At 42.1% G+C, this 25,938-nt stretch overlaps 1 protein-coding gene across 1 annotated transcript in view; it reads left to right on the top strand.

Moving 5' to 3' along the window:
• LOC138283554 (transient receptor potential cation channel subfamily V member 5-like) overlaps positions 1-16,956 on the top strand; it is a 479,342-nt gene extending 462,386 nt beyond the window's left edge. The window contains exons 13-14 of the mRNA XM_069221494.1: positions 5,855-5,961; positions 16,665-16,956. Coding sequence (XP_069077595.1) covers positions 5,855-5,961; positions 16,665-16,956 — 399 coding nt within the window. The remainder of the gene's footprint in view (positions 1-5,854; positions 5,962-16,664) is intronic.
• The last annotated feature ends 8,982 nt before the right edge of the window (positions 16,957-25,938 follow it).

Below are 25,938 nucleotides of genomic sequence, written 5' to 3'. Positions count from 1 at the left end.
TTGGTAATTGTGAATCCTCTGTAACTGTCCATGTAACGGTATATATCTACTGTAAGACTCTCTTGAACCTTTTGTTAATGTGTGCTCTATATAAAAATGAATAAATACATACATACAAATAAATACATAAAATTCCAAAAGTGCAGTAGGTGAAGGAGAAATGTGCCAAGTGTAGAGACATGCGCTTTTCTCTGTAGAAGAGGGACACACGCAGATCTGTCTATTAAGCATGCCTAGACTTGGCTTCAGTCGCAGATTTTTTGAATTTGGATTGAATACATGGGGTGCAAAGAGATTCTCCTATTTGTTGCAAGCACGGTTATCTTTTGTGAATTTCCCCAAGTGCAAAATGCACGGAAAAACTTTGTAAATCCAGCCTAAAGATAAAGCGTTCTTTATGCAACACTTTTATTTATTCATTGTATTTAATTATAACGTCCTGGATTCTACAGTTTTGAGGACTATCAAGAGAATGTCTTGGATCTAAAGAAATATTTAACATTTTGCACTTATCAAGTGCGAGCCATCTGCTGCAGAGAGTAAATTGTGGATGTGGGCTTGTTGGGTTCAAATGGTTATTATGTGACATGCAGAAACTTCAAAGATTTGTTTGCCACTGGATAACACAAGTGAGTGTAAGAGGTGTAAGTGTAGGTCAATTAGAAGGGGTGTAACAGGGTTATTTTACTTTAATTCGGTGATTATACATGACACTTCGTGGAAAACTCCCTTTGAGTGGTGTAGTGGTGAGTTATCCTAGTGAGTGGAATGTTACTCCCTTTCCATTGCACAAGGACAAAAGCATAACCTAATTGCATGGTCAAAACCCTCCAGGAAATAGTGGGCCTGGAAGATTTAATCTCCTCTATCAGGTTATTATTATATTATTATTTGAGGTTTTGGTAGAGGCAGCTACTAAACAGAGTGTCACAGCACCATGATTTGAAACAAAAAACACTGGTCAGAGAAAGTTATTTTAAAGCAAGGATTGAAAAGCCAAGTTTTAAGGCATTGTTTAACCTCAGCCCTAGTGGCCCTCATGTGAGGAACAAGAGCATTTCACCTAGAGGTGGCAGGAACCGTTTCTTCATTTTGTTTTTGGCACAAAAGCCAGCAGAGCATCGGAGGACTGCAACACTCTCACTGGATCATAGTGTGCTAGTCTGTTGGGCAGGTAGAGAGGACCTGACTTATAAAAGGCTCTTCTGGGCCAGCACAAGCACCTTAAACGTGACTCTTCCGGATAAGTAACCAGTGCAATTCCGTTAGATGTATACCAATGTGATTGTGTTTCCTGAGCCCCCCAAAAAGTCAGGCTGCCACGTTCTGTACTACCTGGAGTCCCTTAAGTTGGAACTCTGGGAGACCGCAGTACAGAGCATTGGCGTAACCCAGCCGAGATGTTATGAGTGTGTGAATTGCAGTCTTCTGGCAGTGTGAAGGGAGCAAAAATAAAAACTTTTTAAAGATCTAAGAAGGCCAACGCATGTTCTTACTACAGTTGAAGTTTAAATCAAGCATTTTTTGGTACTTTTATCCCTCATTTGAGATTGTGGCAATGGTAAAGCCAAAGGATTTGCCTGACACCCCTAGAGTAGGAGATGTTTGTAGTGGTTTTATTGATCCAACCAATATTCAATATTTAAATACTGTGTTAAAGAATTTGGCTTTCTCTGGGTTTAACCTAAAAGATGAGGTTGGCTTCTGGGATTCTGATTGGCAGAGGACATTTCCAGTCGATTCACGCTAATATGTAGGTACACACATGCGTGGACCCAATTTCTCGAATTACCGCTGCTTTTTCTGAAATTAACTGAAAATCTATGGATCAGCTCCATACAAACGTCTAATACTCCTTATCGACATGTCTATTCAATTCAATTCAAAGGAGCTTTATTACGGCTACAGGAGCCAAAAAAGCGCAAGCAGTAATAAATACAAACAAATACACAAAATGATAATTACAAATAAATATAATGATAAAAGGGAGTAAAAGATAAGATAAAATGGAAAAAGTGGAATAAAAATGGAATAAAATGCGCTCGCACCGGGCGATGGGACGGTCTTAGTTGGAGTCTTTATACAGAAGGGTTTTCCCTCTAACAAGCCAGCTAGCTCCGAGGAATTTGGCGACGGCGATCACTAGCATTGGCCTAGTGTCTGATCTGAGGATTCTCAGGGCTAGCGCAGAGCTGCGGACTCCCAGTAGTCTGCATGCCGGGGCCAGCCATTTCCTGCGGGGGCGATGTACGCGGGGCAGGCAAAAAGGACGTGAGGGAGATTCTTGACAGGGGCTTTGCAAGCTGGGCATACGGTTGATTCATTGTGTGACCAGATGCTGGTGAGAGACCTTAATGGGAGTGTTCCAATGTGGAGCTGGAAGTACAGTTTCCTTTCCCTCGGGACCGTGATTAGGTCCCAAAAAGCTTTGTACTTGCATGACTCTTTTAGGTTGGCAAAGTCACAAGATAGTGTAGTGTGGAGTGCAGCCCTTGTGTCTTCGTAATTTGCCATTTGCCAATATGGTTTCTTTAGTTTGTTTAATGTGGGGAAATTGGACATGGTTGGCGAGTTCCAGAGATCATCGACCCCAAGTGAGTACAGTGAACCCTTGATGTGTCGTAGCCAGGGGATTCTGTGAAGATGGTCTACTTTTAGAATGACCTGTAGAGCTTCAGTGAAGATGTCGAGCTCTGGGGTGGTCCAGAGACGCCGCCAGTACAGCAGTGGTCGCAGGCGGGCTTTGTGTCCAATGCGTTTGATACCGAGGTCCTCGAAAAGGGGGAACAGTGGGGTGCTTTGCGGAAGGGACACAAGGTTTCTCAGGAAGTTGTTTTCAGCGGTGGTTAAGTCTTGGGTTTTTTGTATAGCCCCATAGTTCAGCCCCGTAAAGCGCTGAGGAGACGGCCTGGGCTTCGTATAACTGTAATGCTGGGCGAATTGGTTTTGTGTGTGAGAGGTGAAAGTTTTTTAGTAGTACCCCGGTTGTCAGTGAATGTTATACCCAGGTAGCTGAAGATGCCCACCTTCTCAAGTGTGGAGCCCTCTAAAGTAAACTTCCCTTTAAAAGATCTGTGGGGATTGAGGGTCATTAGTTTTGTTTTCGAGGCGTTGATTTCGAGTCCCTGTGATGAGCAGAATTTCTCGAAGCACGCAAGGAGTTTCCTTAGACCGCTAGGGGTCTTGGATATCAGAAGAGTGTCATCGGCGAAGAGTAAGACTGGGATTTTTTGGGTGCCAAGTGAAGGTGCTTCAGCCTGAAGTCTGAGGAGAGAGGGGACGATCTCATTGATATACAGGGAAAAGAGGGTCGGGGCAAGGACGCAACCTTGCCGCACACCCCGGGAAACGTGGATTCTATCAGTGAGTTGGCCCCTGTTGCCCCACCTGACTTGTGCGTAGTTGTCCTCGTGGAGTCGTATCAGTATAGCAAGAATGTGCTCTGGGATTCCCATCTGAGAGAGAGTGTCCCATAGTTTGTTGCGAGGTACTAGGTCAAAAGCAGATTTGAGGTCCACAAAAGCTACGTAAAGGCTGCCTTTACCAATGAGCACTGTTTTCCAATATAATAATAGGAATCTGAGGGCTTGATCAGTGGTGGAAATTTTCTTCCGGAAACCGGCTTGGAGGGGGCTAAGGATATCGCGTTCAGTCATCCATTCTTCGATCGTTCCTAGGAGGCAGTGGCAGAAGACTTTTTGGACACAGTCAATTAGGCTGATAGGTCTATAGTTGCAAGGAAGTGATCTATTGCCCTTTTTGAAGATTGGGATAACAATAGCCACTTTCCAGGACTCGGGAATTGGGGCCACAGATGCTATTGCATTTGCTATAATGGTGAGGTATCTTGACCAGGATGCTAGGTCTGTTGAGAACAGGTCTGCTGGGACGCAGTCTGATCCAGGGGCCCTGCCGCGTTTTAAGGTGCTTAGGGAATAGGTTATGTCACTTTGGGAAAACAACAGGGGTGCTGCGGTGGTGGGTGCTAATGAGGGATTTGGGTGGGGGCCCGTGCAAACAGGGATGGGGCTATCATGGTCAGGGGAGTACAGGCTACTAGAGTGAGCTACCCAGTCTTTCGGGGCAATATTGGTTGTGATGTCCAAACCACTGGTTTCAGGGCCTCGCGCTGCCAGAGACCAGAACAGACTATGGTTCCTCTTGTGCACAGCGTCATTGAGTGCTGCCCACCATTTATTCTCTTGGTCACGCTTGCCGTTGCGTATTGCAGATTTATAGGACTTCCTAGCTACGCGGATGGCGGTGGGGTCCTTGGATTTAATGGCTTGAACTAAGCGCTTGTTTAGGGACCGACACGTTTTGTTGAACCAGCGGTGCCTACCTATGGGTCGTTTGTCGTCATGGGCTGGTGGTGCTGAGAAGTGGGCTGCGATATCCCTGAAACAGGAGGTGTCATGTCTATTGAATTCAGGATGGTTATTCATTTTAAGGACAGTATTTTTTTTTTACTTTAGGTGCATCATATCCTTTGTAGGGAACGGAACTCAACCATGTATTCAAGTGCACACATCCATTAAAAACTCTAACTCCAGGACCTGTATTTGAAAAGGGCAAATTAACGCAGAACGCTTAGCAGCTATAAGATCATATAATTTGCTGTCCTAGCTACAGTAGAACATGATGTTGAAGTGGACTTCAATAAACTTCTGGAAACGTTGCCCCCTTTTTCCTGCTTCATTTGTTCTTCCTTCTGTTAAAAAAAATCTATATACTAAATCATGTAGTTTATTGAAAAACTCTGGAGGACTTTAATTGAAACAATCTTTGGCAAAGCCAATTGGTCTAGCATTTCTTGTTTCCTTTGAATTATTTTAGTAAAGTTAGAATAACCAATACAAGTTGGCTGACAGTACATATGCATGAGGGAGACATTGGCTTTCTAGCCTTAGCATTGAAATAGACTCTTATTCTGACAGCTGTGCGTATAGAAGAATGGCTAAAAAGGGTTGTCTGAAAGCCCCTTTATGTATGTATGAATATAGATACATGCATACAAAGAGAGACTTTCAGTCAGCTCTCTCCATACATTGGTCTATTGTATTATCAGCATGGGACAATGGGACAGCCCACGTCATCCACTGCCTACGGGCATCGTGAGTGACTACATTTTGCATATGCACAGCAAGATAGTGGTAAATCCAGAATTATGTGGTAAATCCTGAAACTGAGGAAGGAATGTGTGGTGAAATGATTATTCAGTTGCCCAATAAACCAGTTAAAGAAATTATGATACTGTATGACATAAAGCAAATAAGACAGTCATCACCAATAATGCCAGTATAGAGCCAGCGGTATTGAACCAAAGATTTATGCTATTGTACCCTAATTGCTGTTTTTCATTCTAGAAAGCAAATATTCACCCAAAGGTAGAGCATTTAACGATGGAATGTGTAGAAGGCTACTTGATTCTGTCATAACTCACTGTGCAGATGAGCGTGATATTCAAAGCTACGCCGGGTCGGTGGGGGGAGGGGGGAACAGCATGAGTGATATCTGGTTCAGTCTACGGATAATGATAATACACATGGGACATGTGCTTACACCTGTGTTTTGATCATCCATTGACATTACGGGTAGTGTGGATAGATACTCTATGCCTGATATGCTTGTGTGATGTATAATGTCAATTGGGCAAAGCTTGGTGGGAGGGGTTGGTTAGGGTTGGTTGTGGGAGAGTTCATCATAAGTGTATAATTGGCCAGAGTTACTGGCCTCCTATTCTCCTTTATTAGTGTACAGTATGTAGTGCTTTGAAAAGGCCAATAAAAAGATTATTTGAAAAAAGAGAAGAATCATTGATTTCTTCTGAGTTCCTCCTTTCTTTTCTTTCCAGGTGGTTGCCACAACAGTAATGTTGGAACAGAAACTACCACGCTGCCTTTGGCCCCGTTCAGGGTTTAACGGAATGGAATATGGGATGGGGAACAGATGGTACATTCGGTAAATACATTGCTTCTATGATTAAAACATGAAATGTTAATTATTCTATTGATCTAGAAAATTAATTATTCAAGTATTACAATGAATTACTTATTTCAACCATGCACAATTATGGCCAAATCTGTACTGCTTTTATCCTTTGTAATTTTGTATTTATTGTTATATTTTCCCCCACTGGTAAATGCGGGACCAAACGTGTCTGAATGCTAAGAGCAGCACAGATCAGAGGGGTATCTGAGGCCTAACAGGGGACAGTTTAATATTTCGGCAAGTCAGTAACGATAGTGCATATGTCTGTGTGTATTATTGTCTTTTTTTCTTTATTTGTGAAGTAGCAAACATCTCAAAAATATACATCAACATTAGGCTGAAAAAATAGAAAATCATAAAAGCCCTTCTAAAGAAACCCCATACTTTTATCATCAAGTGTGTAGAGATCTAAGATTAAGCTCTTTCAAATATGTTCACATATCAGAGATCTCGAACGCCTATAGAATCTCATGAGGGTAGCTGGGTAAACGAAAAGTCAGCTTTCTCCTAAACGGTAACCATAATTTACTCAACTTGCAACGATTGGGATTTGTCTTTCTAATAATTGACTTCAGGCCATACAACAATATAAACTCCTGCCACCAAGCCTTAGAATCCGAAGGATCTCTTTTAAGCCAGGTCCGGGTGATGCTCAGCCTGGTCACCGTGAGAGCAAAAAAATAAATACCCCAAGTATTAAGAGGTATGTTATAAGAGTGTCCAAGCAAAATCGATTTGAGGTCATAACGGACATCAAGATCCATCAAAGTTTTTAATTGACCAAATATCACAGACAAGAAGGAACACAGTGAGGGACAAGTAGAAAAAACGTGCGGTGCCCACATCCGATCCCTGACATCAGAAACAACTGGAAGGCGTCCGGCATCCCTTTTTGTGCGGTACGGTGTAAAGTACGCATTTTAAACGAACAAACTCTGAGTCGACTTGAGACAGATTGAGAGCTTCCTGAGCCAATGAGTTCGACAAACTAATATTTTCAGAGGAAACTGACACGGTTGAACGTTTGGCCCACTTATCAGCCAGTTGGCCAAAATAATGTGCTTTTGAGTGTTACTCAGCAATATGAGGTAAAAAGTAGCAATCCAACCTCGCTTAAATCCATTGCCAAAAGCACATAAGAATGGATTTTGATAGATGCAGACTGCTGAGGCGGACGGATGACAAAGATACTCAGGGACCTCAAGGTAGCGTATAAATGCCCGTTTGCTTCTGTAGTTCTTCAAAAGAAAGAAAAGTGCCCTAAAAAATAGAAATGGCCCAGCTGTTCAATGCAAGCGAACCTCCAGATCTGAATATACCCTTTATGAATAATAGGTGGTAGTGTAATAGTTGTGTAATAATTGTGCCTGGAGCTTTTACAGCGACTAAATATATATCAATAGACTTTGTCAAATACGCAAGGGTCTTGAATCTGGTATGTTTAAAATACATAGGACCTCATTTACGAGGAATAGGCGCAGTGCGGCGCTGTGCCAAAATTGGCAGTGTCACACTGCATCACTTCAGAAATGCAGGGATGCACGCTATTAACAAAAATACGACACACCCCTAGTTTCCCCTAGCAATGGCTCTAAATTTAGCAGCCTGCATTGAAGGGAGAAATTGTGTCCCTTCCTGCACATAAACAATTATTCATTGCATTTTGCTCTTACATAGAAAAAGCAAAAACAAGGAGAAATTAAAGCATTTCTCCTCGTTGTTCCATGCTAATGCCACACCTGGGGTAGCGTTAGTTTTTGGTGCTGCCTCAGGTTTATGAATTCTCATATATCTGGGGCAGACTCAAAAGCAAAAGCGATGGCTGTTGCGATGGAACGCCTACAGCAACAGCCATTGTACGACCCTCTGCTGCAGAACACTGCATTGGAGGGGCCCATATTTTAAAGGCAATGTTAAGCCACAAAAAGTGGCTTAGCGCTGCCTTGTATATATAGCAATGGGCACAGCGCCACCAGGGTGTCGCTGAAAGTGGTGCTATTGTAGCGCTAGGGGCTCGTAAATGAGCCCCATAGTATTGACAACCTCCTTTGCAAGTTCATTTTACAAGCTGAGAATACAAATTGGATAGAGATCTTCCAGCTGCCTATTCCCGGACCACATTACAACAGGGAGTCCCAACATGAAAGAGGAAAGAAAATACAATCAAAGTCATGGTAGTGCCATGCTGCCCATCTCCAGAGGGAGCTTCAGTAGTGCCATGCTTCCCATCTCCCGAGGGAGCTTCAGGTAGTGAATAGCACACTGTGGCTTCTTACATTGCCAAATAAAGATTTGCCAACTGGCATCCATCTGCCTAAGAAAGGTTTTAGGTAAGAGAAGCAAAATTGTGTGAAATAGATATAAAAAGTGCAACAAAATTTTCATTTTAATTAGGTTACATCTATATATATTAGGGAGAGCCTTAGATGGAGAAGAAGTCATTAAGTCAATATTTTCTGCATATGGTAATACCTTGGAGCAAAACTCATTAATCTTCAAAGCTGGAATGGACCCGGCTGCTTTGAGCTTTTCAATGAATGGTTCGAGTTAGAGGGAAAAAATCAAAGAGGATATTGTACATCCCTGTCTAGTGACGTGATCGATACTCACCTTGTCAGACATCTGTCCCAACAGGACAATTTGAGACGATGAATGATATTGGGACTTAACAGGAGATATAAAGCTTGCACCCGTGCCCATTCGACACACAACCACCCATAGAAAATTCTCAGGAGACCCTGTTCAGCATGTTTTCTGCGTCCAACAGGATCATCGTGACAGGTTTGCATCGTTCTTGCTCAACCTTCAGGGCTCAAATGGCAAGATTGATATGAGCTAAGGTAGCCCGTGCAGGGATGAAGCTATGCTGCACCTGATCAACCACAGAGGTGATGATGGATGAAAGTCTGTTGGCCAGAATCCATGTATATAGGGGCAGATTTAAAAGTCCCTAGCCCCATAATGTCGTCAAATTAGCATCATTTTTTAAATGAAAATGCTGCCCCAGATGATAAAGTGGCCCAATGCATGCACTGCACCACTTTGTAACCCTTTGAGCCACATTATGCCTTTGCCTGGCATAATGTATGCAAGGGTGGCATTCCTCTGTGGGGGGGGTGGTTGAAAAAATGATGCAAAGAAATCGAAAAGAGGTGTAATTTTTTTGTCACTGGGAACAGCGCCACTTTTCTTAAATCTGCCCCATAGTTTGGTATCAGAGTTCATCAATGAAATGGGTAGATAAAAGTCACAACTAAGAGAGTCTTTCTCCTTTTTTAACCCCTCGGGTGCACCGGACGTAACAGTTACGTCCTGGACAGTACTGCTGAGGTGCCCAGGATGTAACCGTTACGGCTAGATAGGGGCCCTCGGGGAAAGCGCTAGCGCTCCCCGTGTGCCTTGCACTGCCCTCCCCTGGGCAGGGATGGAAGGGGAATTGCTTCCCCACCCTCACACCCCTAACCCCTCGTGGTATCTGATGACGTGAGCGCGATCGCGCACTGACCTCATCAGAGGCCTAACCCTCCGCGCTGGAAGATCAGAAGAGAAATTTTAAAGCATTTCTCCTCCGATCACATGGCAGAGGTGAGAGAGGCATGAAAGGAGAGGAAAGGCCTTTCATGTCTCATTCACCATTTTTGCTGCCTGATCACAATGCGATCGGGCAGCAGAAATGCCACTAGACACCAGGAAGTTTGTTATTTTTTTTAATTGTTGAATAAGGGGAGCAGCCCCTTGGGCAAGGGCCGCTCCCTAGGGGGAGGGCAATTTATTATTAGGCCATTTCTGCCCCTCCTGGGGGCAGATGGGCCTATTATAATTAGGCGATCCCATTAGACTCCAGGGATCATTTTTTTTTTTTTTTCTTTTCTTTTATATGTGGGGTGCGACCCCTTAGGCAAGGTCGCTCCCCTGGGGGGAAAATTCTCTTTAGGACATTTCTTCCCCCCTTGGGGGCATATCGGCCTATTTTTATTATGCCAATCTGCCTCTAAGGCCTCGACACCTGAGATATTTATTTTTTGCATTAATTTCACGCAAGGGGAGTGAACCCTTAGGCAAGGGTCATTCCAATGGGGGAAAAGTTATTTTAGGTCATTCCTACCCCCGTAGGGGGCAGATCGGCCTGTTTTTATTAGGCCCGGGTATTTTTTTTTGCACCAATTTCACGCAATTTCACGCAAGGGGAGCGACCCCTTAGACAAGGGTCGCTCCCCTGGGGGGGGGAAATTATTTTAGGCTATTTCTGCTCCCCTGGGGGGCAGATAGGCCTAGTTCTATTAGGCTGAAACCACTTAGGCACCAGGGATTGGTGTGTGTGTGTATGTGTGTGTTTTGTTTGGGGGGGCAGCCCCTTGGGCACAGGTGGCTCCCCACGGGGGCACATTACTGTTGGCCATATCGATAGGCCTATTTTTGGAAGGCCCATTTGCCCCAAGGGGGGCAGAAAGCCCACCAGAGACCGGGGAAGATTTTATTTTCAAAATAAGAGGATAGGGGTATGGCCATACCCCCACCCCCAAATAAATGGGCTAAAGTTGTCTGCCCACCAGTGAGCAGATGGGGCAATTGCCCCTGATCCACACCCCGGGGGGGCAGAAAGTCTACTAGATGCTAGGGAATTTTAAAAAACAGAAAATAGTGGGGTGGTGGCTACCAACCAGTATGGGCATAGTTATGCCCCTACCTTAATAGTCTTCCAGCTCTCCCCCGACACACTAAAACATCTTATCCCACAGCAAGCAAGAGGACATTTGATTATTTTTTGTTTTGGTTTTATGTTTGGGCCATGAGAGCTTGGCTAACTCTCACAATCGTCCCACTTGGAATGGTGAGGGCTTCACTTTTTGGACTTTGGGACGCTTCCAGGTAGAAAAATCCACAAGACCTAGACACATCTGAAAACTAAACATCTGGGTGAGTCCAGGGTGGTGTGCTTCACATGCGCACCATTTTCTTATCCACAATGCCCTGCAAACCTCCAACTTTGCTCGAAATCACAAATTTTTTCCACATTTTTGTGATGGAACTTTCCGGAATCTGCAGGAATCCACAAGATTCCTACAACCCAGCATTGTCTCATCTATACGGAGAACAATTCTGCCCCACTTGTCAGCCTAGAAGTTTTTTTTCCAAACTGCCCTTTTGGACCCGCTTTGGTTCCCCCTCAATTTCAACATGTTTTTGGCTCTTCCCTGTCACAGGCACTTGACCCACCTACACAAGTGAGGTATCATTTTTACTGGGAGACTGAGGGGAACATCGGGTCATAGAAAATTTGGCCAGGTGCGGTGATTCCACACAGAAATATGGGAAACATTTTATTTTTTAGCTAAATTTGAGGTTTGCTGAGGATTCTGGGTAAGAAAGCACTGGGGGATCCATGCAAGTCACACTTCCCTGGACTCCCTCGGGTATCTAGTTTTCCCTGTATGGCTGCTGAGCGCACGCCCAAAAACGCAGGTGCCCCCTCCCCCCAAAAAAAGGTAGTTTTGTGTTTGATAATTTTGAAGTGTCCAGATAGTGTTTTGGGGCATTTCATTTCGCGAGCACTAGGCCTACCCACACAAGTGAGGTACCATTTTTATCAGGAGACTTGGGGGATCACTGGGTAGAAGGAAATTTGTTGTTCCTCTCAGAGTCCAGAACTTTCTGTCACTGAAATGTGAGTAAAAAGTTTTTTTTGGGCCAAATTGTGAGGTTTGCAAATGATTCTGGGTAACAGAACCTGGTGAGAGCCCCACAAGTCACCGTAAAGTCCCCTAGGTGTTTAGTTTAAAAAAATGCACAGGTTTGGGATGTTTCCTTAGGTGCCGACTGAGCTACAGGCAAAAACCCACAGCTAGACACTTTCCAAAAAACCCGTCAGTTTTCTTTGGCAAAACGTGATGTGTCCACGTTGTGTTTTGGGGCATTTCCTGTCATGGGCACTAGACCTACCCACACAAGTGAGCTACCATTTTTATCTGGAGCCTTGGGGAAACGCTGGGTGGCAGGAAGTTTGTGGCTCCATTCAGATTCCAGATCTTTCTGTCACCAAAATGTGAGGAAAAAGTGTTTTCTTTGGCCAACTTTTAAGGTTTGTAAAGGATTTTTCGTGACATAACCTGGTGAGAGCCCCACAAGTCACCCCATCTTGGGTTGCCCTAGGTGTCTAGTTTTCAAAAATGCTCAGGTTCGGTAGGTTTCCCTAGGTGCCGGCTGAGCTAGAGATCAAAATCCGCAGCTAGACACCTTCCAAAAAACAAGTCCGTTTTCAAGGTAAAAATGTGATGTGTCCATGTTGCGTTTTCTGTTGTGGGCGTTAGGCCTACCCACACAAGTGAGGTACCATTTTTATCAGGAGACTTGGGGGAACACAAAATAGTAGAACAAGTGTTCTTGCCACTTGTCTTTCTCTACATTTTTTCCTTCCAAATGTAAGACAGTGTGTAAAAAAGACGTCTATTTGAGAAATGCCCTGTAATTCACATGCTATTATGGGGATCCCAGAATTCAGAGATGTACAAATAACCACTGCTTCTCAACAACTTATCTGGTTGCCATTTTGGAAATACAAAGGTTTTCTTGATTCCTATTTTTCACTCTTTATATTTCACCGAATGAATTGCTGTAAACCCGGTATACAATTAAAACCCATTGCAAGGTGCAGCTCATTTATTGGCTCTGGGTACCTAGGATTCTTGATAAACCTACAAGCCCTATATATCCCTGCAACCGGAGGAGTCCAGCAGACGTAACAGTATATTGGTTTTACAAATCCGACATCGCAGGAAAAAGTTAGAGTAAACTGTGGAGAAAAATGGCTGTTTTGTTCAGCTCAATTTCAATATTTTTTTAATTTCAACTGTTATTTTCTGTAGGAAAACCTTGTAGGATCTACAAAAATGACTCTTGCTGAATTAGGAATTTTGTCTACTTTTTATAAATGTTATAAATGTTTTGCTCTCCGGGATCCAGCATTGGTTTCATACCCATTTCCGTCACTAACTGGAAGGAGGCTAAAAGCACAAAAAATAGTAAAAATGGGGTATGTCCAAGTAAAATGCCAAAATTGTGTTGAAGAATGTGGTTTTCTGATTAAAATCTGCCTGTTCCTGAAAGCTAGGAAGATGGTGATTTGAGCACCACAAACCCTTTGTTGATGTCATTTTCAGGGAAAAAATCACAAGCCTTCTTCTGAAGCCCTTTCATCCCATTATTTATTTTTTTTTTTAATGAAATTTTCCCTGTATTTTGATTAATTTCTTTGTCTCTTTCAGAGGAACCCCTTGTTGTTTCATTTATTGCTGATGAGATGAGATATAAACTTATAGTGTTTACTGCTAACATTTCTGTCTTCCCTGCCTATCCCAATCATACTTTCCCACTTGTATAAAGAATCACTTTGAAGTTTGGCCAACCATCTGTCAATAACCTCAGCATAGAGGAAAGTATGTTAGACATCATCCCACAATCAATCACTTCTTAATTGCATTTCTAAGGGTGAAACTTTGGGGAAAATGTATTGTTTACTAATTGCAAAATACTGCTTTCAATTTGCAACAGTATTTTTGCAAGCAGTTAATTTTTTAATGAAATGATCTCAGTAATATTATATTAGGTAGGTCGCAAATAGTGACTATATCTGATTGGCCACAATCACAGTGGTGCTGTTAATTGAGGGATCAGCAGGACACCATGTCTGTGATTGATTGTAAATAAGTTAAACTTTTTTTTAATGGAGTTTATTTTCCCTAAAAGAAACTGGGTGCAGTTTAAAAATGTTTTTTCTCAAAGTTAGGCCCCTTCCCTTTTGCAAATGGGTTACCATCTCTTTTAAGGTGTTGATAAATTTCCAATGTTTGTGACTGTATTCTGATTGCAAAACATTGATATGTAAGGTTCTGACTTACTATTAGGAGTGTGTGTCTACAACACGCTCATCCCAAAAACAGAATTGGTATTCATTGATTTTATGGACTTGTTGTAGGGGACCCTTCCAAATAACAAGCTGGTATCTTATTACCAAAAGCTCATGTTAGAAATGGTGTCATTGGTATGGGCTTTCCTAACTTCTTGCCTCTACTTCCCAGGTTGTTTCTGTGTGCTGGACTCTGTTTTTGCTGTTTTTGTTTGATCCATGATTGACATATTTGATTTACTAGTAAGTCCCTAGTAAAGTACAGTAGAGGTGCCCAGGGCCTGTAAATCAAATTCTAATAGTGGGCCTGCAGCACTAGTTGTGCCACCCACATTAGTAGCCCTGTAAACAGGACTTAGACCTGCCACTGCAGTGTCTGTGTGTGCGGTTTTAAACTGCCCATTCAACTTGCCAGGCCTAAACCTTTCCTTTTTATAGATATAAGGCACCCCTATGGTAGGCCCTAGATAGCCCCATGGGCAGGGTGCAGTGTATGTTAAAGGTTGGACATGTACTTATGTATTTTACATGTCCTGACAGTGAAATACTGCCAAATTCTGTTTTCACTGTTGCAAGGCCTATTTCTCTCATAGGGTAACATGGGGGCTGCCTTTAAATATTATTAAAGCGTAGATTCCCTTTGGGAGCAGATAGACATGTACAGTTTGGGGTCTCTGAAATCACAATTTAAAAATACATCTTTTAGTGAAGTTAATTTTTAGATTGTGTGGTGGATAATGCCACTTTTAGAAAGTATGCATTTTCTTGCTTAAACCATTCTGTGACTCTCCTTGTATGTGGATTCCCTGTCTCGGTCAGGTTGACAGTTGGGCTGTTTGCACCTTTCCTCTAGACAGTGACACAAAGGGAGCTGGGGTGTAGCCTGCATATCCTGATGGGCCATCTGGGCTTAGGGGAGGGAAGGAGTGGTCACTTACACCTGAAAGTGCTATGCCTGCCCTCATACAATGCAGTCTCCAACCCACTGGCGTGTGTCTGGGGCCTGGCCTGGGAATAGCAGGATCTTGAAAACAACAGAGACTTCTCTTTGAAGTAGGCCTAACTTCAAAGGCAGAAACGGATATAAGAAGAGCACATAAAACCCATGAAAATCAAATTACTTCTGGAACCAAGAGGAACCTATGCCAAGAAGAAGAGCTGGAAGCTAGAGGAGGAGTACTGCCCCTTTACCTATGACTGTGCTTTGCTGGGTTGGCCTGCAGTAGCTGCTTCTGCCTGAGAGAGGACAAAGACTGACTCTTGTGTGACTGTCCACTGGTGAAGAATCTCCAAGGGCTTGAACTGAGCTTGCCTCCTGTTGTGGAAGTCTCAGGTACATCAAAGACTTCTCTCTGCCAGCACCTGGGCTTTCTGCTGAGAGTCCTGCCTGCCACATGGTGCCCTAACCTGTCTTTGGGCCCTGGAAAGGTGAAGCTGGTGGAAAAGACAGTAATCCACGCAAAGACCACCGCGTGGGAACACTTTCGACGCACCACCCGCCTTAAGGCTGATAAACGACACGCTGCTAGCCTCACGGCTAAAATCGACGATCTACCTGCATCGCGGCTGGAAGATCGAAGCAACGCAGCTGGAGAAACGATGCGCAACACCCGCAGCGGCTGCTGTTAACGACGCAAGCCCCCATGCAGTGCAGATTCTTGACACCGTGCAACCGGATTTCAACGCAGCATCGCTAGGTGTCGAAAATCAACGCAAACCCTGCCCGAACGCGAGGTGCCCGTCCAGATCGATGCATTGCTCTCTTGCAGGAGAGAAGAAATGACGCACACTGACCCAACCGGAGGAGGAAGGACCCACATCGCGCTTGTGAGTGAGAAATCGATGCATCGTTGGCCTTTCTTGACGCACACTTGCCTGTGCAGCTTTATTTTGACGCTACCCTGGTACTTTTGTGCAATAACAGCATTCTCACTGTTTTCTACGGATTGAGAATCTTATTCCTTTTAAAATTCATATCTTGACTTGCGTATGTTGGATTTTTGTCATTTTGGTCTTGTTTTGTTTAGATGAACATTATCTATTTTTTCTAAACCTGTGTTGTGTCATTTTGTAGTGTTCTCACTGAGTTACTGTGTGTTTTGATACAAATACTTTACACCTTGCTTCTGAAGTTAAGCCTGCCTGCTTGTGCCAAGCTACCAAGTGGGTGAGCGGGAGTTAACTAAGGGTGATTCTCCTTTACCCTGACTAGAGTGAGAGTCCTCGCTTGGGCAGGAGGTAATCTGACTGCCAACCAAAGACCCCATTTCAACAGCTCAACAGAAAGGCACTGAAGAAAAGAAACATTTTACCTCTACCTTTCAAGCAAATACCTTAATCAGCGCAAGTTTCCAATTATACATAAGCACCCAGTTGGCTATCACCTGTGTCTGCTCAGATATTTGCATAGACATTTGCATTCCTTTCTTATGATATAGTATCCTTCTTGGAATAACGTTTTTTAGGTAAAACTATTTCAGATGTGTTTAGAAAACTGTTGGATGCTTGCTGAATAAGACACATTCAGAAAATGAGACCTGGATCAATTTTAATTCTTTTTCTGATTTTGATAAAATGTAATATTACCTTTTCAAAATTCCACAGCAAACACCTCTGTGTAAGGTACTGCAGTAAATGAGCAACATGGCCTTAACTTGTTCAAAAAACTTTGCTGATGCCATATGCACTGTCTTGCAACTGCCATAATGAGGAAAATCTAGTTATGATTGTGATCCAAGAGTCTGATATATGTCTTTATTGCCTTTTGCAGAGTGGAAGACTACAAAACCCAAACACCACAGAAAATTAAACGGTATGCAGCTGCTTTCCAAGTTTCAGGAGCAGATGATATGAAGGACACAGCCAGCTTTGGGGATGCAGGAAGTTGTCTACATAGTGATTTGCTCGGATCCTCTTGTAGAACATCACCATCTCTCTCAAGGAATGGTTCAGAAAGAAGATCTTGCAATGGATGGAGCATCCTGAGAAGTACCACTTTAGGTCAACCTCAAGAAAGGGACGGTAGTGTCAAAGATCATGTGGAAGAGATCTTCGAGGTGTGAATCACTTTGACCCGGATATACCAACAAAGCACCACTAACTCTTGCCATAGTTGCTGACCCCTAAACAATTTAGCACAACAATCATAGATAGGTATATTGAGTGGATTGTTTTCAGTGTGAGATAGAGATCCCGTCTGTCCTATTCTCTCCATGTATTTATCACTAAAGGTTTTCTTGGCTATTAACATCAACAATACCTGGATCCCTCAGACACTTATTTGTCATTTGCACATTAAAGGCTCAGTTCTCTGTCATAGAGTCCTCACTGTAGGAAAACTGAAAACCATATGTACGACCCCCGTGCGCTGCTGGAGTGTCACTTTTTAGACGCTTCGGCGGTGCAGCCTGAAGAGCCATATCTATGAGGCCAAGCAAAGCCACTTTGCGTGGCTTTGCATGGCCTCCTAGATATGGAGTAAGGCAGAGCAGTGCAAGTTGCTGCGTTGCCTTACTCTGCGCCAGGGAGGAATTACGTGGGTATTGCAGTGAGTTTTCCCATGCAACACCCATGGACTTTGACGCAGCCCCAGATTTACAAAATCACATAAACCTGGGGTAGCGCCAAAACCTTACACCTCCTTAGGTGAGGCGTAAAGAAGAGAAATATTTTTATTTCTCCTCGTTTTTTCCACTTTCAATGTGTGCTGCATCAGAAAGCTGAAAATAACCTCTCAGGATTGTTTTTGTGTAGCAAGTTTCCCCTTCCTGCAAAAAAACAATCCTGAATGGAACGGAGCCACCCTTGCACCATAGTGCAAGGGTGCCTGTGTTGGCGTTATACTGCTGAAACAGTGGAAGCACCGGGTGAAAGGATGAAAATGCACTGTTTCATAAATACTGTGCATTTCAGCCCTTCACATTCGCATAGGGCAGCACAGCAAGAAGACATGCGGCGCTACCCTACGCCAATTCCCCATAAATATGGCCCAACAATCTAACAACAACCATTCACATTCTGCTTCTTAGCATGTTGCATTGTTCATCATTATGTCATGTAAAGTGAGTGTCACTCTAAAAGATCACAAAAGCAATTGATGAAAATGACTATTTAATAATTAATCGACAGGCAGGCATGCAAGGAAGAGCTGCATGCACAGCTAAATATGAATCTCTGTGGTTTTTTTTTTATACGAGTGCACTAAATACATGAAAAACTATTTCCATGCCCCAGGTTTAACTTCGACAACTGTGAAATAAAGACATATGTTGCCACTTGGATTGGACTAAGCTAAATCTTTTAATAGAAATAGTTCATCTTTTACCAACCAACTGCTTTCTCTCACCACAGCCCACACCCAAATCTCTTGTGCCTTTCCATAGCACATATAATGTTGCCCTATGAAATGTAAAAAGTTATGTATACAGTTGTGTTCAGCTTATAGCTTGGGAGCGCACACTACTGCAATACGATCTTTAGAAAAATACCCTAAAATCCTACCATGTGCTCACGCTTCTTCCGGTTTTCTATATACCAAAAGACATGAGTCCAAACAAAGAACGTCTTTTTCAATGTGCCTAGTGACCCACTTTCTGATAGTAATGAAGGGGCCCATCATGCAAGGACATGCAGCCATTTATGTGCAAAAGCACGAAGTCTTCTGATTATCCAAGAAAATGGATGCAGTTGTTTACTACTCCAACCATGATGGAGACCCTTAGAGCATCTTTTGAAAAACAATTGGTACTACTGCACGCCATGACACAGTGATGTCCAGATCGTTTCTCTATTATTGTTTTGCCCAGTATACCAAAATGGTTTTGAACTACCTAGTACTGCACTGAATGGTGGAGAGCCCTTGGAGATTTAATGTGTACCTGATGTACCTTTATTTTCTGCACAATGTATATAATACAATCTACGACGTTTAAAATATATATATTATTTGCATAAATAAACAAACTATTATTATACTAGAGGAGAAAATGATGGGGCTATCCAACAAAGCTGAAGGAAATTTCCATGTCAACAGAGGAGCACCACCCTGGAAGCTCCTTTGATGAAATTACAAGATTGCTAAACATGTTTCATATGACTTCTCAGTAAGCATTTTTGCTTTACAAAAACTAAATGGCAAGGGCCTCAAACCCCTGAATATTTTCTCTAAGACTGTGGTAAAAATCTTTTGTTTTTTTCTGTTTAGGACTGCCACACCATTCCTGGCAGTCGCAAACCAAAAAGGGCACATTAGAATGCTCACCCTAAATAGTGCATACAGTCTCAGATACTTACACCAATTGCCCATGCCTGCTGGAAAGGAAGCATTCTCCGTTGTGCAGAATCCCGTCAAAAGACTGGTCATAATTTTCTATGGCGGCACAAGTCAAGCTCTTCTTCATTCAAGATCCTTTCATAAATGGTAGCCATAAGAACCTATTAGGTGACAGGAGTTATACGTTCTTTGCAGATTTTCCGCTTCCCTTTTGATGTTTGGGCAGTACTGATTATCCTTTAGGTAAACGTGACCCTTAAATGGGCCATCAATTATAAGAAAATCACTGTTTTCTTGATTCGTTTTTACATTGTTAACAATCACCAGCAATAGGAATTCCAGAAGGTTCTTTGGATTAATTATGTCTTTTTGGATTTTCGGACCTACTGTAACATCATTCACTAAATGTCCCTCTTAACACAGCAAAGGGCTTCTAAGGATGTAGATACCCAAACAACCATTTAGTTCTCTCCTCCCGTCAAAATTAGTATAGAAGACGTGGACATCATGCATGAATAATTGCCACTCCTTACAGATGCAACCGGCAACTGTGCCATGTGGTTCACCTGTAATTTGTATTATACAATGAAGGGATATAAACTTAGATATGTGGCCTCCTTCCATCAATATAATAGCATCCACCTGCAGAGTACCAATCACAAAATAAAGTAAAGGTGAGGAGTCCAAAACTTGTATGGTGCAATTCTTCCTCGACCATCAAACAGTTGGCATTTTAGAATGTAGTGGATTGGGAAGTTTGGAGGATAGCAGCAGTTGGATTGCAAGGGACCCTCACGCTTTGAGGTAGCAGGAGAACCATTGAATCCCCTTTCTGAAGATCTTGGAACCACGGAGTTTCATGCCTAGCATAGGTGCACAACAACTCACCCAAAAGCTGAATTCTAGAATAGACTTGCCAGCATGCAATGTACTTAAAAGAGAATCCCGGGCATTCCATTTTTGGTGTGTACAGGAGATTGCACAATACAGGCCAGGATGGTTGCACTAAACTGAATGAAGGTGGAGCCCATCCTCAAGTAGTATCTGCCTGTTCTCCGTTTCACCAGGTGGGTTTGAAAAGGGACATCAGCATTGAGGAGCCCCGAGTGTTCATCTCAATCTATACTGGTCTGAATAGGGACCTTATTAATTGATTCCATGTTAATTGTTCTAAGATTCGTTGACAGTATAATACATTTCATGATAAGAATCAAACGTTAATTTAATTCATATATAGGTGACATTACAAAACAATTATAACACTGCTGAAAATCTAATCCTTTAATAAACCTTTTTCCAATAAGTTTCCAATCGCCTTTTTATTCAGGAGCTATTGGTGAAGGTCTATGAAATTTTAAGAATACTATATTGTAGAAGAATCGTTTTTAAATCAAATATAAAAGAGGCCTCTCACAATCGACTTACTTAAATGCGACTAGTTGATGATGATCATATGAAGGATACAACCATAGATAGCTTTCATACTTCAAATGTATCAGAAGTTTATTGTTTCATTTTCCTCCTACAATATTTTTAAGAAGATTTTTAGAAGATTGGGAAAGAGCTCCACCATATATATACTTTAGTAATGAACTTAATTTCCATGTAACTAAATTAACACTGACTCGCAAAACGTTCAATATAATAGAACCTTTTCAATTATAACAAAGATTGACTGGACAATGAGGGAAAAGAAGATAACACTTTAACAATAAGGGATCAAATTAGCAACGCAAATATATCAACACCTGCATCTCAATGTTTAATTTAAACTTTGTGATTTTACCTCTGATAAATACAATATTCTCCAGGGCAATAGCAAATATTTTATTATTTGCCTATTTTTTTAACCAGATATATACCTATAAACTAATCTTCTGTTATGGTAACGTTCTTATAGGAAAAAAATGAATCTTCATTGGAGGCTGTTAATGGTTGGCCATCTAGAAGGACCACACTTCGCTTGAATAATTGGAAAACATAATACTCCAGGCATGCATTCAACACTTCTCTCTATTCGAAATTTTCTCCATAATTTATTTATGTCCCAGATGATGTATTTCACAACAGGAGAAGGTGAGAAGTTTAGTAGACACCCTTTTGTAGTTTGTCTTGCTTGAACACCCATTTCATCATATGGTAGCAGCATGGTCCAATTACTGGGAACAATTAACATTCTCTTAAAGATATGAACCTTTGATGGACTATCAAGGCAAAATCCCTATCTTTATAGGCACACTGAGGTGTGTATATTAGTGTGCCTTTACAGGAATGTAATTTTGTTTTCATTATTTTAACTCTTTCTAATGTGAAAGTTATTTGCCATCCTACTTTTCTTTCCATCACTGTGTATTTTTCCTTTCTGTCTACATTATTTTTTCACCAGAAGTTCATCATTACCAATTTGTATGATGCCTTGTAAGGACCTTTGGTTTTGTGAATAAATTCCATCAAACCTGCCTTCTTTCAGAGGTTATAGTGGTGATGATGGTTGTGGGAAGAGTGAATTTGTTTGTGTCTTCAACCGTTTCTACCATTAATCATGTACAGGATGCAGTCAACCTCATGTACCGCATACATCTATCTTGGAGCACGTCTAAAAAGAAGAAAACAAATGTAACATTGTTTACAGTATGACCTGTGACATCATCTATGATATCACCAGTGACATTATGTAGAGTATTACACATATGACATTACCTATCAAAGGAAAAATGACATGATCATTGACAACACAGTTGATCTGGAATTATATCATCTATACCATGTAGTGTCATGCCAGTATTTTGCTGCAAAGATGCTTCATCAATATGTCAAAAACTACAGTATAAGCAATCTCAGTATTAACATTAGTGATGTTGGAAAATTGTAGAATAAGAAACCAAAGAGCAACCGACTTTTTATCCTACTTTTAATGAAATTATAGGGAAATTAGTTTAATTCCACACTATAAATTATGTGTAGCATCCAAACAGCAGCATATAGAATCATGATTCATAAAGAACATTAAGCTTTATGTTTTTAGGTTTAGCCTGCACAGCACTTGTACTGTGCTTGGAAAGTCTTATGATAGTAAATAACATTCTTTAAAGTGACTTAGAAACCGCCTCTACTTCACCTCTTACTTACCTGAACTTCCCGTTTGTTCATTCAAACGTCGCATGAATTTATTTGCTTTTTTTGGCTAGCAGGTAACTTCCTGCTCTTCTGCTTTCTGTTCTGCTTTTGCAGTTGCGTGTAGCATGGCCAAAGCACACCTTCCATTTTTGGGTGATTGGTTACCTGTTAGTATTTGAACGTAAAAAGAAGAACTGAACACAAGTCAATTTGTGATGAAAAGGGTGTAAACATGTCACCCATCTTGTAATGGAGTACTGGGTGCAGATGTAAAGCAAGCAGCAATTGCGCTCATTATGTTTTGTTTTTCATTATCTAACAATACATTTCTGATGAATAACAGCTGTAAATATTTAAACTATTTGTGTGCTTGTTTCTAAAATTATCACTCACTCATGTTTATCCCCTTCACTGCCAGGCCTTTTCCCCCTCATGTGCCATGCCTTTTTTGGGCTATTTGGGGCAGTTCAAACTTAGGCCCTCATAACTTTTTGTCCATATAAGTAATCCACGCCAAATTTGTGTCCTTCTTTTCCAACATCCTAGGGATTCCAGAGGTACCCAGAGTTTGTGGGTTCCCCTGAAGGACACCAAGAAATTAGACAAAATACAGCAAACATTTTGATTTTTTTTTTAAACTTGAAAAAATCACTACAGAAGAAGGCTTGTGGTTTTTCGCCTGAAAATGGCATCAACAAAGGGTTTACGGTGCTAAAATCACCATCTTCCCAGCTGTTAGGAACAGGCATACTTGAATCAGAAAACCACATTTTTCAACACAATTTTGGCATTTTACAGGGACATAGCCCTTTGTACTATTTGTTGTGCTTTAAGCCTCCTTCCAGTTAGTGACAGAAATGGGTGTGAAACCAGTGCTGGATTCCGGACAGCTAAACATTTCTAAAAAGTAGACAAATTTCTGAATTCAGCAAGGGGTCTTTTGTGTAGATCCTACAAGGTTTTCCTACAGAAAATAACAGCTGAAATTAAAACATATTACAGCCATTTTTCCATGTTTTACTCTGTAAATTTTTCCTGCAATGTCAGATTTCCAAAAGTAGTATATTGTTACGTCTGGTGGACTCTTCTTTTTGCGGGGATATATAGAGCTTGTAGGTTCATTAAGACCCCCTAGGTACCCAGAGCCAATAGGGATCTGCACCTTGCAATGGGTTTTCATTGTATACCGGGTATACAGCAATTCATTTGGTGAAATATAAAGAGTGAAAAATAGGTATCAAGGAAACCTTTGTATTTCCAAAATGGGCAGAACATAAGGTGTTGAGAAGCAGTGGTTATTTTCACATCTCTGAATTCCGGGGTTCCTTTACTAGCATGTGAATTACAGGTTTTTTCTCAAATAGACGTCTTTTTTACACACTGTATTACATTTGGAAGGAAAAAATGTAGAGAAAGACAAGGGGCAATAACACTTGTTTTGCTATTCTTCATTCCCCCAAATCTCCCGATAAAAATGATACCTCACTTGTGTGGGTAGGACTAATGCCGGTGACAGGAAACGCAACATGGACACATCACATTTTCAAATTGAAATCTGACGTGTTTTTTGGAAAGTGCTTAGTTGTGGATTTTGGCCTCTTGCTCAGCCAGCACCTAGAGAAACCTACCAAACCTGTGCAGTTTTCAAAACAAGACACCTGGAGGAATCCAGGATGGGGTGAATTGTAGGGCCTTGCGCAAGTTCTGTTACCCAGAATTCTTTGCAAACCTCAACTTTTGGCAAAATAAATCTTCTCCTCACATTTTGGTGCTAGAAAATTCAGGAATCTCAGAGGAGCCACAAATTTCCTTCCACCCAGCATTCGCCCAAGTCTCTCAATAAAAATGGTACCTCACTTATGTGGGTAGGCCTAGTGCTTGCAACTGGAAATGCCCCAAAACACAATGTAGACACATCACATTTTCCCAAAGAAAACTGACCTGTTTTTGGCAAAGTGCATAGCTGTAAATTTTGGCATCTAGCTCAGCCGACACCTAGGGAAACCTAGCAAACCTATACATTGTTGAAAACTAGACACATAGGGGAATTCAGAATGGAATGACTTGTGGGGATCTCACAAGGTTCTGTTACCCAGAATCCTTTGCAAACCTCAAAATTTGGCAAAAAAACACTTTTTCTCCTAATTTCTGTGACAGACATTTCTGGAATCTGAGAGAAGCCACAAATTTCCTTCCACCCCACATTTCCCCAAGTCCCCTGGAAAAAATGGTACCTCACTTGTGTGGGTAGGCCTAGTCCCCATGACAGGAAGTCCCCCAAAAACGCAACGTTGACACATCACATTCTCCCAAAGAAAACCGACCTGTTTGTTGCAAAGTGCCTAGCTGTTGATTTTGACCTCTAGCTCATCCAGCACCAAGAAAAACCGAGCAAACCTGGACATTTCTGAAAACTAGACACCTAGAGGAACCCAAGATGGGGTAACTTGTGACGCTCTCACCAGGTTCTGTTACTCAGAATCCTTAGCAAACCTCAAAATGTGGCAAAAAACACTTTTTCCTCCATTTTGGTGACAGAAAGTTCTGGAATCTGAGAGGACCCACAAATTGTCTTCCACGCAGCATTCCCACAAGTCTCCAGATAAAAATGGTGCCTCACTTGTGTGGGTAGGCGTAGTGCCCGTGACAGGAAATGCCCCAAAACACAACGTTGACACATCACATTTTCCCAAAGAAAACTGACCTGTTTTTTGCAAAGTGCCCAGCTGTGGATTTTGGCCTGTAGCTCAGCTGACACCTAGGAAAACGAAGCAAACCTGGACATTTCTGAAAACTAGACACCCAGGGGAACCCAGGATGGGGTCACTTGTGGTACTTTCACCAGGTTCTGTTACCCAGAATCCTTAGATAACCTCAAAATGTGGCACAAAAAAACAAACACTTTTTCCTCACATTATGGTGCTGCAAAGTTCTGGAATCTGAGGTGAGCCACAAACTTCTATCTACTCAGCATTCCCCCGTGTCTTACAATAACAATGGTACATCACTGATGTGGGTAGGCCTAGTGCCGCGACAGGAATTTCCCCAAAACACTATGTGGACACATCAAAATTCTGAAATACAAAACTACATATTTTTGCGGGTGGGGGCACCTGCGTTTTTGGTCCTGGGCTCAGCAGCCATCTAGGGAAACCTAGACACCCGAGGGAGTCCAGGGAGGTATGACTTGGGTAGATTCCCCAGTGTTTTCTTACCCAGAATCCTCAGCAAACCAAATTTAGCTAAAAAATTACATTTTTCCCACATTTCTGTGTGGCATCACTGCACTGGCATGAATTTCCTACCATCCAACGTTCCCCTGGGTCTCCCGGTAAAAATGATAGCTCACTTGTGTAGGTGGTCCAAGTGCCTGTGACAGGGAAGAGACAAAAACATGTTGAAAATGAGGGGGAACCAAAGCGAGCCCAAAAGGGCAGTTTGAAAAAAAAAAACGTTTTTAGCCTGACAAGTGGGGCAGAATTCTGGGTGGTAGGAATTTTGTGGATTCCTGCAGATTCCGGAAGGTTCCATCACAAAAATGTGGGAAAAATGCTTGATTTCAAGTAAAGTTTGAGGTTTGCAGGGCATTGTGGGTATGAAAATGGTGCGGGTGCATGTGAAGTACACCACCCTGGACTCACCCAGATGTTTAGTT

Source organism: Pleurodeles waltl, chromosome 3_1 (assembly GCF_031143425.1).
Source record: "Pleurodeles waltl isolate 20211129_DDA chromosome 3_1, aPleWal1.hap1.20221129, whole genome shotgun sequence".
In the NCBI taxonomy this organism is placed as follows: domain Eukaryota; kingdom Metazoa; phylum Chordata; class Amphibia; order Caudata; family Salamandridae; genus Pleurodeles; species Pleurodeles waltl.
The sequence above is the reverse complement of the archived record's forward strand: the minus strand, read 5'-3'. Positions and strand labels throughout refer to the sequence as shown.